General features: G+C 41.6%; 1 protein-coding gene and 1 long non-coding RNA gene across 24 annotated transcripts in view; one reads left to right on the plus strand and one right to left on the minus strand.

Annotated features, from left to right (window-relative positions):
- The window catches only part of LOC118388964 (uncharacterized), a 26,389-nt gene extending 17,485 nt beyond the window's left edge, over positions 1-8,904 (plus strand). The window contains exons 1-3 of one of the 2 annotated variants that reach the window (XR_008144656.1): positions 5,512-5,756; positions 8,115-8,444; positions 8,643-8,904. This is a non-coding gene — a long non-coding RNA (uncharacterized LOC118388964). Of the gene's footprint in view, positions 1-5,511; positions 5,757-8,114; positions 8,445-8,642 lie in introns of those variants that run through there. The other variant, XR_008144657.1, reaches the window with a different exon arrangement.
- LOC118388965 (ubiquitin carboxyl-terminal hydrolase 37-like) overlaps positions 1-12,934 on the minus strand; it is a 203,395-nt gene that overhangs the window by 175,085 nt on the left and 15,376 nt on the right. For 11 of the 22 annotated variants that reach the window (XR_008144653.1, XR_008144652.1, XR_008144650.1 and 8 more), the window contains exons 3-4: positions 11,436-11,554; positions 11,075-11,305 (exon numbers count right to left, since the gene is read on the minus strand). Coding sequence is in view for 18 of the 22 variants with exons in the window: in XM_052527268.1 (XP_052383228.1) it covers positions 11,075-11,272 (198 nt within the window). In the remaining 4 variants the exon portion in view is untranslated. Of the gene's footprint in view, positions 1-3,900; positions 4,170-4,460; positions 4,577-7,049; positions 7,283-7,715; positions 7,856-8,732; positions 11,306-11,435; positions 11,555-12,934 lie in introns of those variants that run through there. The other 11 variants (XM_052527281.1, XM_052527278.1, XM_052527283.1 and 8 more) reach the window with 10 other exon arrangements.

Raw genomic sequence — 12,934 nt, forward strand, 5'->3', positions numbered from 1 at the left:
TCTTCGGCTTGCAAGCCTCCCCCTTTTTCCTCCAAACATAACGATGGTCATTATGGCCAAACATTTCTATTTTTCTTTCATCAGACTAGAGGACATTTCTCCAAAAAGTATGATCTTTGTCCCTATGTGCAGTTGCAAACCGTAGTCTGGCTTTTTTATGGCGGCCTTTCAGGTTATGTCAATATAGGACTCATTTTACTGTGGATATAGATACTTTTGTACATGTTTCCTCCAGCATCTTTACAAGGTATTTTGCTGTTGTTCTGGGATTGATTTGCACTTTTCGCACTAAATTACGTTCATCTCTAGGAGACACCGCTTATCCTTCCTGAGCGGTATGACGTCTGCGTGGTCCCATGGTGTTAATACTTGCGTACTATTATTTGTACAGATGAACGTGGTACCTTCGGGCATTTGGAAATTGCTCCAAAGGATGAACCAGACTTGTGGAGGTCTACAATTTTTTCTGAGATCTTGGCTGATTTCTTTAGATTTTCCCATGATGTCAAGCAAAGAGGCACTGAGTTTGAAGGTAGGCCTTGAAATCCATCCACAAGTACACCTCCAATAGACTCAAATGATGTCAATTAGCCTATCAGACGCTTCTAAAGCCATGACATCATTTTCGGGAATTTTCCAAGCTGTTTAAAGGCACAGTCAACTTAGTGTATGTAAACTTCTGACCCACTGGAATTGTGATACAGTAAATTAAGTGAAATAATCTGTCTGTAAACAATTGTTGAAACAATTACTTGTGGCATGTACAAAGTAGATGTCCTAACTGACTTGCCAAAAAGATAGTTTGTTAACAAGAAATTTGTGGAGTGGTTGAAAAACAAGTTTTAATGACTCCAACCTAACATGCTGACCAGACCGGACACGTCTCCTGCGCGAGCACTGAGCGTCTGAGTTGCCAAGGGCTAAAATAGAACTCCTTTCTATTTCTGTTGCAGATCATGCTGAAAGTCCTGCCTCTCCCATCTCCTCATTGGTTTATAGAAGCAGGTACCCACGTGCCATCTCCTCATGGATTATACCCACGTGGGTGACTGAAAGACGAACTGCAAGGTACAAACTCCAGTCCAGTTGGTGGCGGAATTCACCTTAAATTGGTTGCTAACCGCCATATCAAGTCTGGAAGTTCCGCCTCCCATTAATTAATTGGATCTCACAACAAACATACGTCCCCTACTTCCTGTAAACAAAAGCCAACTTGGGTGCTTGAAAGATGGACGAAGAGAGATTTTTCATCGAAGTAGAGAAGTACTCACTTTTATATGACCCGTCTTCAAAATTCTACAAGGATCCAACTAATAAAGATGCTTTATGGAGAGAGATTGCAAAGACCATGCACATTTCAGGTAAAGTATAACAACCCAATGTTCATCCTTATAAAACGAACTAGCTAGCGTTAGCTGAATGTAAATGCCATGTGTGCTGTATGCTTTTATAATACAGAAATGGTGGAATTGTACAATAGTTTTAAAGTGTATAATGAATACACAAAACAAATGAAGATATCAAAGTTGAACGTACTGTCCCATGTTGATAAACTACACACACACACTCTCACACAGTGCATCTAAGTAGGCCTAGCTACAACCATTCTGTCCTGAATGTCAATTCTGCCTTCCACAGAGGTTAAATATTTAGTCAACTTTTCTCTGACAGAAACTGCCTCCTGACCTGCTCTGTTGGCCTGGATGGCTATGCCTCTCATGCCTTGCCTCACACCTGCCCCACCCTGCTGTAGCCACATTTCCACATCGCAAGGCCTTGTGAGGTTGTGGAGGATGCACATTGCAACCGCTAGGATATCAACCTTGCTTGGCAGTAGTTTTATTTTTTTGGTAGAGGATCCTCCATCTGACCGCAAGGATCCCAAATGCCTTCTCCACTGTCATTCTAGCTCGACAGAGACGATAGTTGAAGATTTCTTTCTCACAGCTGATGTTATGCCAGGCATATGGCCTCATCAGGTAGGGCTTTAGTGGGAAGGCAGCGTCCCCCACCATTGTGTATGGTATCTTTCCTAAATCTTCACCCCCAAGCAGAAAGGCATCTTGGGGCACCTGCAGGGTTTTTGATGCCATTGCCCTTCCACGTGGGGAGTTGGCATAGACTTCTCCGTCACTCTTTCTCCCAAAATCCCCCACTTGAATAGCTGTGAAGAGGTAATTGGCATCCACAAGGGCGAGTAACACCACAGAGAAGGTTCCCTTATAATAAAAAAACATCTCCCTGAGTTTGGTTGTTTGGTGATCATGATATGTTTTCCATCAACCGATCCCAAACAATTGGGAAAGTCCCATTTTTCATGAAACTCTTGAGAAGTTTATCTCCAGGCTTCCTCAGTGGGTCGTGGCAGATGGATCGCCAGCATCTTCCTCTCTATGGCCTCACAGGTCTCCATAATGCACTGCGACACTGTCTCGAATCCAAGACGATAGGTGAAGGCCAGGCTGCAAATAGAGTCTCCAGATGCCAAATACCTTTTTTCAGCTCAAGAGGCAACCTCAGCCTTGAAAATGCTGATTCGCCTCAGCCACAACCTATGGAACCCGATGACGCTGAAGACGACATGGTGTCCCTGAGCCATGACCCTGTGCTTCAGATACCTGAACAACAGTCAAGACCAACCACTACAGGCACAGCTCAAGACTGTCAGCCAAGAAAAAGAAAACAGAAAGTCAACTATCAAGATGTGGATGAAGAGCTGCTTGCATTTGTCAGGAAGCCAATTCCTTCTGCTGTTACCTGAGGAGGAGGCATTTGTGCTCAGCCTTGTACCAGAGCTGAAGAAAATAGCAAGAAACAAGGGACGTCTGAAAGTGCAATTACTGTCATTGATTGTAAACTGGGATGACTAGTATGCAACACCTCTGCTACCACCTCCACCACCACAATGGCTCTTTGATGCTCCACATGGAAGAGCTGGACTGCGGCCTATGATGTACGGCCAGCCCAGGCATCAATACTCCTACTCACCAGGATCTAGGTCTCCAACACATAACTGGGATGACCAGCAGGCAACACAACTGCCCACAAGTACTCCGCACGGAAGAGGTAGACTGCAGCCAATCATGTACGATGAGCCCAGGGATCAATATTCACCAGAACCTAGGTCTCCAACATATAGCTGGGGTGACAGTACATTCAGTACATTCTCTCAAGAGAGCTAGGACAGAGACTCCCAGTCACATCAATAATCATCTCCGAAAAGGCAGAACCCAGCCCTGCGCATACTTAGGCCCATGTTCTGTTTTAGTGCTTTAAAAAGGGAAACATTTATGTATGCACTATTTGCACTTTGTTGTTGCAGTTATATATGCATTGCACCTTGCATTTAACTTTTTTTTAATAGTTTTTTTTGCTATTCATATTGTTATTGGGAGGGATATGCCGTATTTGTTTACATGTTTTGATGTGACCGTTAATGTCACCTACATGTTCACCATGCCTTGATGTGACTGTTAATGTCACCTACAACATGTTCACCATGCCTTGATGTGACTGTTAATGTCACCTACAACATGTTCACCATGCCTTGATGTGACTGTTAATGTCACCTACAACATGTTCACCATGCCTTGATGTGACTGTTAATGTCACCTACATGTTCACCATGCCTTGATGTGACTGTTAATGTCACCTACAACAGGTGCACCATGCCATGTTGTGACTGTTTGCCACCTTGAATAATAATAAATAAAAGACTAAACAAAGAACAGTGTGTCTTACGTACCTTGAGTATAATGAAGACACTATAACTGGAAATCTGTTTCCTAGATGTAATGGAACAAAGGCCTACATCTGTGGAGCATCATGATCACAAGCTTGCTGGAGTTTCTTTACATCCATGCACCTGCTTACACAATACAACCTTTTCCAATAACTAACCTTAGAGTGACAGCTAGTCTTTGCTTAGGCTCTATTGGGGTCCTGTAGTTGGCCGTCTGCTTGGTGAGGTCTGGGCCAACAAAAAACAGAAGAGTCTCCATCTCTTCTGCACTCATCCGGAAGTATCGGTGATGTCGGGCAGGGTCCAAGAGCAGCTCCTGGACAAGGTCGTAGTATTGCCCATGCTCCCTTCTCCTCCTTCCCCGTGCGCCTCAATAATACAAGGGTGACCAACTTCTGTTTTAGCAGGTGGTGTCTGTAAATCCATGCTGTTTAGAAAAGCATAAAGTATTGTTTATTTTTAGTTGTATAATATTACAGTTTCTTATTTCATGGGCTTTTATTCAGTAAATGCATTGTTTATATCTCATACTAGTGTGGTTTGGTTGTAAGGTGAAAGAGACTGGCTAATTACAGTAATCAGCCTGCCATCATGTATATTATTGGCATAATGGAGTCTGAGAGGAAAGTGCCTAAATGTGTAAAACAATTTGCGTTTATTGAATGTATTAACTGCTGTCCTGGCATCACTATTGTACAATATGCAATCATGTACTTACCCATGTTATCACTCCTCAATCACGGTGAAATCAGAAGAATCAAAATACATTTAAACAGGGTCACTGGAAAATGCAGGCAAGAAAAGGAGCTAAAAACAGCATTCCGCCCCCAAAATAATATAGTTGGTTCAGAGTTTACTTTGATATTTTAACCTGCGTTACGTGATCGCGTGTGGTGTGGGTGGACAAAATCAATTTGCGCACGCACTTGCGCGGCCGGTTTGGGTTCCGTGTAAGTGTATGGAAACTTCCGACTTCAACTGTATGTGCCTGTGGGTCAAGTTGGAGTTGCACCTGGTAGTCCAGCTGTCCTAGATGATTCTACAGATGTGGAGGACTGAGTAAAAAAGGGTCTTACTGGACTGAACCCCCCCCAATAAAGGCAGGACCAGAAGCCATAACATCCTGAGGAGCTGCCCAGGGCCTGCTCCAGGGTCAACAGTTATGTCACCAAAAGTTGCCTGAGAACTGTTCATTAATGACAACAGCATTGAGGAGGTCCTAAAGAATACACATTTAGAAGGACAAATAATAGTAACAGCAAAAGGGACAGAGTGGCAAGAGGTCAACAAAAGAGGTACTAAAGGCCTTTATTGGCATGGAAATAAGGTGGGATGTCTCCACAGGAGCTATTTGTGGATCCAATGTATAAGGCCACCAGGTCGGTCGGAAGATATGAGGATATCTGTCGCTACCTGAGGCTTGATGACAAGAGGAACAGAGTGTTCAGAGAGGCAACGAACCACCTGGCAGCCTTCCGGTATGTGTGGGACCTTTTCCTAGAAAACTGTAGAGGAAGGTTCATCCCCAGCGACTGAGCCACAGTGGATGAGGAGCTTTCCTCCAGACGTGACACGTGACATTCCATCCAAAGAGTTCAATCTTGGTTTCATCAGACCAGAGACTTGTTTCTCATGGTCTGGGAGTCCTTTAGGTGCCTTTTGACAAATTGCAAGTGGGCTGTCATCTGCCTTTTACTGAGTAGTGGCTTCCATCTGGCCACTCTACCTACCATACCTAATTGTTGGACTGCTGCAGAGATGGTTGTCCTTCTGGAAGGTTCTCCCATCGCCACAGAAGAACTGAGGCAATGGAAAGATGTGGGTTGATGAAAGAGAACCAAGCCACCACCACCACTCAGAGCAGCCAAGGCCAGAAGAGGAAGAGGTGCCAGCTCTGCCCAAGCGCAAAAGATAGAAAAGTCAGCTGCTGGTGTTCTCAGTGCAACACATCCGTCTGCAAAGAGCAGTCACATGCTTGTGGTTTGTAACAAATGCATGGACTAAGACAGCATAAGTAAGCATCACACACACTTTGTTGCTTTTCGTGTTCACGTTTTGTAAATTCACAATTGTTAGTGTTGTCGTTTATATTGATGATGAACTTTGGATTTTCAAATAAATGTTTTGAAATATTATAAAACATGCTTAAAGATGGTTTTATATTTTTGCTCACACTAAAAAGGTTGAATGTGAAAAATATGCTCATATTTTCAATAGCTGTTATGCATTTTCATCATATGTTATCATTGAAATGTGTATCAAAATGTTGAAGAGTGACAAAAAAAAAATTTAAAACAATCAAATAATTATTGAAAAGGTCCAAATCAGCACTCAAAAGATTTATGTTCCACAAAATGGATATTTTAGACCCATATAAATAAAACATATATTACATTAACGGTTCATTTTGACCCTGCATATGCATTCTTGGGGCGCCATGTTTACTATGCATCTTAGGGTTAAAGTAGCAATAGAATGAAACAAACAGGCATTCTATTTTTGATCTATTATAGTAGACACCGAGCAAGTGTTGCATGTGTGCAAAAATAACTTTAAGAGTAAAAAATAATAATAATAAAATCACACAAAAGTGTTAATGTCAAGTTCAACACAACAAAAGCCATAGCTTTGGGCTACACTGCACGTAATAACATTGTACAATTTCTGCCTGTGGACATCTGTTCTACAATGTGCAGCAGAGCATGATACCCTTTGTTGGCACAATTGATCTCTTTCAGGCAGAGAGTACACCTGGCATACCTCTTTTTAACCACTGAGAGTGAAAGTGTATGGCGTTTCTTTCACCTATATTGGCATCCAGCATAAGCCAGGCCCAGCTCCAGCTACACTTGATCCCTGAATCCACTTGTTTAACAAGCAACGCCTCATTTTCACCTAATTCTCTCATTCTGAAAATTAACCATATACTGTCGAGGTAAAACATTAGTTCACATACAGTTAGTTCGTTAGCTAGTTAACATTTCACACAGATTGTCAGGGTCCAGTAAGCAACTAACGTGTTATAACTTGAGGAACGGCAAGGAGTCGTATAACGTTACCAATTAATACTACAGCGAATTGGTTAGGGAACTAACGTTAGCTCATTTGATGCTGTAACGTTAGCTAGCTGTCTGGCTTTATTAGCCAGCTAAGTTTCAAACAATAAACTCAATTATTTGATCAGCTAAATTTGCAAATGTTGCTCAACATTTCTCTGGCAAACTAACGGATAATTCGATCCAGCAACAGTACTATATAGCAAAATACAATGCTAACAATACGTGTTTCACCACACTTTCTCCCTCACCTCAAACTTTCCAAATGCCAGTTGTTTTTCGGTTACAGCTCATGAAGTACGCTTTATCACCCTGGTCAGCGTTATCTCACCTACCTCTTCATTATCGTTCAGCGGACGCGCTGCTGTAACTGGCGAACTGCCTTTGCACCCTACTGTTCTCTTTCTGCAACTAGAAAATAGCCTTTATATCGGACGTTCTAAACACACTTTATACCGGCGTCAGTCTTGTTGTTATTGACGATATAACATTTCTACCACTGTGTCGCAGTTTTTACTAGTTGTCTTCAGGACTTGCCTCAAATTAATATTCATCATGTACATCGAATTGTTAAATCAGCCTCCTTGACTCCAGCTAGCAATAATTAAAAGGGGTTCAAGATGTATATAGGAAGCTACTTAGATAAGTATGTAGGTGAATAACGTTACCAAGTCAATGACAGATATAACGTTAGCTAGCGACAACCATATTAGCTAGCTAATTTAAATATTAACTGTAGCTAGCTAGATAGTTACTTCGTAAAATGATACAACGTTGACAGAATCTACCTGAGAACGTGTGTATTTTCGTTAGCTTGGTTAAGTTATGCTTGCTAGCCATATTTGCTAGCTAAAAATAATTGTTATTCATGTCTTCTAAACATTATCTAACTAAGATACATTGATAGGGGAGATTACCGTGAGGGCTGCCTGTCACAGGTCCATGGGGAAGAGTGAAAAGCCGCACAGCATGAGAGTAGGGAAAGGTTATAGATGGCTACTAGGGACCTTGTTAAACATCTCCTGTGGGACACTGTCATCATTGTCAAAATGTGTTGGAGACAGTGTCAACGTTTAATCTTATCAATAGATAGATATTAATGATGGGTCCCAATCCCAATTTAGAATTGCCCACAGGTTATTTGGTAAAGATCTGTTGATGCAGTGTTTGGTAATTGTGTTACTGAGACACAATGTATTCCTGTATAGTTAAATGAGCCCCTAGTTAAGAAGACCAGATACTACTGTTTATTGTTATTTATGGGCCGCATCATTATTGTTTCTCACTTCAGTCTTTCATCACACTTATCTTCACAGATGGTGTTAAAGCACTCCGTACCAACGCCACTGCTCCTGTGTTGCAGGAAGTGCTGTGTGCAATCATCTGGTGGCCTTTCTTTACCAGACAGCGCACAACTCTCAACTGAACATTCCTGCTGCCACCACCAGTTCACAGCTGCACAGACACAGAACAGCGTTGGCACGAGCCAAGAACACTTCTGAGTCTATCAATATCCATAAAAAAATGCACCTGAAAAGTATTCAGCCTATGTAACAGTAAATCCTTGTTAATTATTGTGTGAAGCCAGGTCCGGTTGATGGGATAGAGTTCCGTAAACCTACTAACTGGAGTGCTGATGGAATAAGGTAAGTTGGAGGTTCCTAGAATGGAAACATTTCGAAAACATTTTTGTGATTTTTTAAAAATCTATAAATCTGTATATTTTAATCCATGTTATTTCAACTTTTGGGCTTGTGCTGTTTCTGGAAAGGTCTGTGTCTACTATGAGTCTGTGTCATAGTAATCTCTCCAACCTGATATTAAGGTTTTAAAATGTTTTGCAGAAGTTGTCTCTACAAAGCACTCCATGGATATACGCCTGACATGGACCTTCTCCGCGTCTCAGAAACATATGCCAACTTTTCTCCACTTACTTCCCCTCTTGTGACACTAATGGAAATGTCAGCTGATGTGCCCCTGGTTGAGTCCGCCTTTGGGCCAGTGCAAGCTGGCAGTGTGCTGTCCTATCAACTTCCACAGCCAAAGACCCGTGAAATTGTGAAAATTGCCGATGCCCCTTCTCCATTAATACTTCCGTTAGATGGCAACGGGCTTCAGTCTTCCCAGTGTGCTCACATCCTTAGCCATCAGGGGCAGTTCCAGGTCAAGGCATTAGAGACAACCTACGAGATGTCACACAAAGTCGAGGTTGCTACAAGGGAGCAGAGCAGCAGCCCGGAATGGCATCAGCTCAGGAAAATGAGAATTAACATCCTCTCGTTTCCGAGAGGTTTGCCATGTCCGGGGAGAGACCTCAGCGGACCGCCGAGCTGAGCGGATGTTCAAGGGATCTGGTGTGGAGATGAAGAGGGGGCTAGCCATGGAGCCAGTGGCTGTACAGGAGTACTGCACACTGAAGAATGTTAACTTCTTTCCATGTGGCTTCGTAGTGCACCCAGATGCTCCGTGGTTAGGATCCTCTCCAGATGGCATTATATTTGATCCCAGTGTGAGACCACACTTTGGACTCTTAGAGGTCAAGTGCCCAAATGTACAAAGTTATGTTGACTGCCTTTACCTGAGGATACAGAATGGAGAGCTGAAGTTGAAGAGATTTCATGCTTACTACTGGCAGGTGCAAGGTCAAATTCTTCTCACAGGTTGTAGCTGGTGTGACTTTGTCATCTGTGCACAGGAGGACATCCTAGTTGAAAGGATATCTAAAGATCTACAGGTTTCAAAAACTATAAGAGAGCAGGTTGAACACTTATTTTTACCACTACTTGCTGAAGTGTCTCTCGCACCTGAATGGATCCCCTCTGCATGGGTGCCAAGTTTAGTGGTTTCATGAAAAATAAGTATTGATGTTCTTGTGAAGAAAACTGCAGTATAATATATTTGTTTAAAATAATGTATTTCAGCAAATGTTCAACAGTTCAGTTAATCAATTACACATCTCTAACACTGTATACAGTCTTGCATTCTGGCTATTCTGTGTTTACTTGATTTCTTTTCTTTCCCCCACCCCTAAACTCATTAAAGCCAATTACAAGCTCCACACAAACTGATATTCACTACAACACAAATGATGGATACATGTCGTAGATAAACGAATTATTATTTTGCTACTACCAAATAAACACATGTACAGTAAGGAAATAAATCCAGACTGCTTGAAGATCTCCTTGTCAATCGCAGATCCAGCACACAAGGATGACAAAAGTGACAGCTCCATGTGGTGACATTCCCAACATGCCCTTAAAGGTACAGTGTGACTTGTAGGAAATTTTTTATCAATAATGACTAATTATGTATACATTTCAATCAGACTAATCAGAATACTATTATGTTACTGTATATGTACTAATCAGAATGAATACTATTATGTTACTGTATATGTATTAATTTTCTTTCTAATCCTAGTACTGAATATAATGTGTGTAAATATAATCAAGAATTAGAACAATGACTGTCTGTTCCTGGGTAGAAATGAATGAACTATATCGCCAGACTGGCTAGAATGCTTATCTACACAGGCTGACCTTGGCTCTAGACGATGTGGGAAGGCTTGAGAACTATACAGCCTTTGTACCAGTGTCGAGAACAGACGGAACAGTTTAGAAAACGCTGACGTCATTTTCAGTTTATAACCTGTGATAAAATGTATAATGAGCAATACTCACGAGAATAAACGCAGCTGGTGTCACGTTCTGACCTTTATTTCCTTTGTTTTGTATTTATTTAGTATGGTCAGGGCGTGAGTTGGGTGGGCAGTCTGTTTGTTTTTCTAGGTTTTGGGTATTTCTATGTTTCGGCCAAGTACGGTTCTCAATCAGAGGCAGGTGTCATTAGTTGTCTCTGATTGAGAATCATACTTAGGTAGCCTGGGTTTCACTGTGTGTTTGTGGGTGACTGTTCCTGTCTCTGTGTTTTGTACCAGATAGGGCTGTTTTTGGTTTTCCACATTTATTGTTTTGTAGTGTTCGTGTTTATCTTTTTTTTTATTAAACATGAATCAATATAACCACGCTGCGTTTTGGTCTGCCTCTACTTCACCACAGGAATACCGTTACAGCTGGTTGATTTCAAAGACTGGTCTCTGTCCATTTTATACAAATAAGGGTCTTACAGACTCTTATGAATTGACAGAGTGATTAATTTTAATTGGGTTTTAAAACCGAGGAATTTAATTCCTGTAACAGGAAGAAAACACCTCACTCTTCAGTAGTAGTGAAGATGTTGTCTGGCAGCGGAGTTCAGTGCAGTCGATCACTACCTGGGTGTCTGGATAGTCCTTGAACTCGGGTGGCAGGTGGGCTTTGATGGTTTCCCTGGGGATCCATATCCGTGCTGATCCAAGCAGACAGTAGAAGTAGTTGGCCCAAGAGATGATAATCCGTCTCCCTGTCGATTGGTGGATGCTGAACCAATGGGCCAAATCCTTCTGCTCCAGACCCAGCGACAGATGAGTCATAAACAAGAAGAACTTGTCGATTGATGGCAGTGTCTGAATGTAAAGAAAAATGTTTTAGTACAATATAGTCCTTATATTCGGTCCATAACAAAAAGTAAATCATGTTTTGAAATTACAGTAAGATCAAATAATATTCAAAGTATTTAATGAAGTTGTCCCTTACCAGTTTTGTTCGTGTAACACTTGTTTCAGATGGATTGGTGCTTGTGACTTTTAAACCTGGTCTCTGCTGGCCGCTCAGTCAAGTGCCAGAAGGCTATCAGGTGTGTGTAGATTGCATATCTAAAGACAGACCCAGAGTATTTGAATACCAAAAAAGCTCATTACTATTATTGCCCATCTTCTCTGAGCATCAAGTAGCACTAGACATGACCAAGCTGCTATTGTAGCCTGTTTTACTTGTTACTGCAATACTACTGTAATTCATAGCAGCTATCATCACAGCAGTGAATTTGTTTTAAATGTTCCATTATTTAATCTGGGAAGTGGACTAAGAACCAAATCTTATTTGCAGTGACGACCTGGGAGCATTTTTGGGGGTTAACTGAAATCTAATGTAAAGACAATATACAGTTGAAGTCGGAAGTTTACATACACTTAGGTTGGAATCATTGAAACTCGTTTTTCAACCACTCCACAAATTTCCTGTTAACAAACTATAGTTTTGGTAAGTCGGTTAGGACATCTACTTTGTGCATGACACAATACATTTTTCCAACAATTGTTTACAGACAGATTATTTCACTTATAACTCACTGTAACACAATGGGTCAGAATTTTACATACACTAAGTTGACTGTGCCTTTAAACAGCTTGATAAAATCCAGAAAATTATTCCATGGCTTTAGAAGCTTCTGATAGGCTAATTGACATCATTTGAGTCAATTGGAGGTGCATCTGTGGAAATATTTCAAGGCTTACCTTCAAACTCAGTGCCTCTTTGCTTGACTTCATGGGAAAATCAAAAGAAATCAGCCAAGATCTCAGAAAAACAACCGCTCAGGAAGGAAACGCGTTCTGTGAACGTACTTTGGTGTGAAACGTGTAAATCAATCCCAGAACAACAGCAAAGGACCTTGTGAAGATGCTCGAGGAAACAGTTACAAAAGTATCTATACACACAGTAAACCGAGTCCTATATCGACATAACCTGAAAGGCCGTTCAGCAAGGAAGATGCCACTGCTCCAAAACCGCCATAAAAAAGCCAGACTACAGTTTGCAACGCACATGGGGACAAAGATCGTACTTTTTGGAGAAATGTCCTCTGGTCTGATGAATCAAAAATAGAACTGTTTGGCCATAATGACCATTGTTATGTTTGGAGGAAAAAGGGGGAGGCTTGCAAGGCAAAGAACATTATTCCAACCGTGAAGCACGAGGGTGGCAGCATCATGTTGTGGGAGTGCTTTGATGCAGGAGGGACTGGTGCACTTCACAAAATAGATGGCATCGTGAGGAAAGGAAAATTATGTGGATATATTGAAGCAACATCTCAAAACATCAGTCAAGAAGTTAAAGCTTGGTTGCAAATGGGTCTTGATGACCCCAAGCATACAGCCTAAGTTGTGGCAAAATGGCTTAACGACAACAACATCAAGGTATTGGAGTGGCAATCACAAAGCCCTGACCTTAATCCTATAGAACATTTGTGGGCAGAACAG

This window comes from Oncorhynchus keta, chromosome 10 (genome assembly GCF_023373465.1).
Source record: "Oncorhynchus keta strain PuntledgeMale-10-30-2019 chromosome 10, Oket_V2, whole genome shotgun sequence".
NCBI lineage: Eukaryota > Metazoa > Chordata > Actinopteri > Salmoniformes > Salmonidae > Oncorhynchus > Oncorhynchus keta.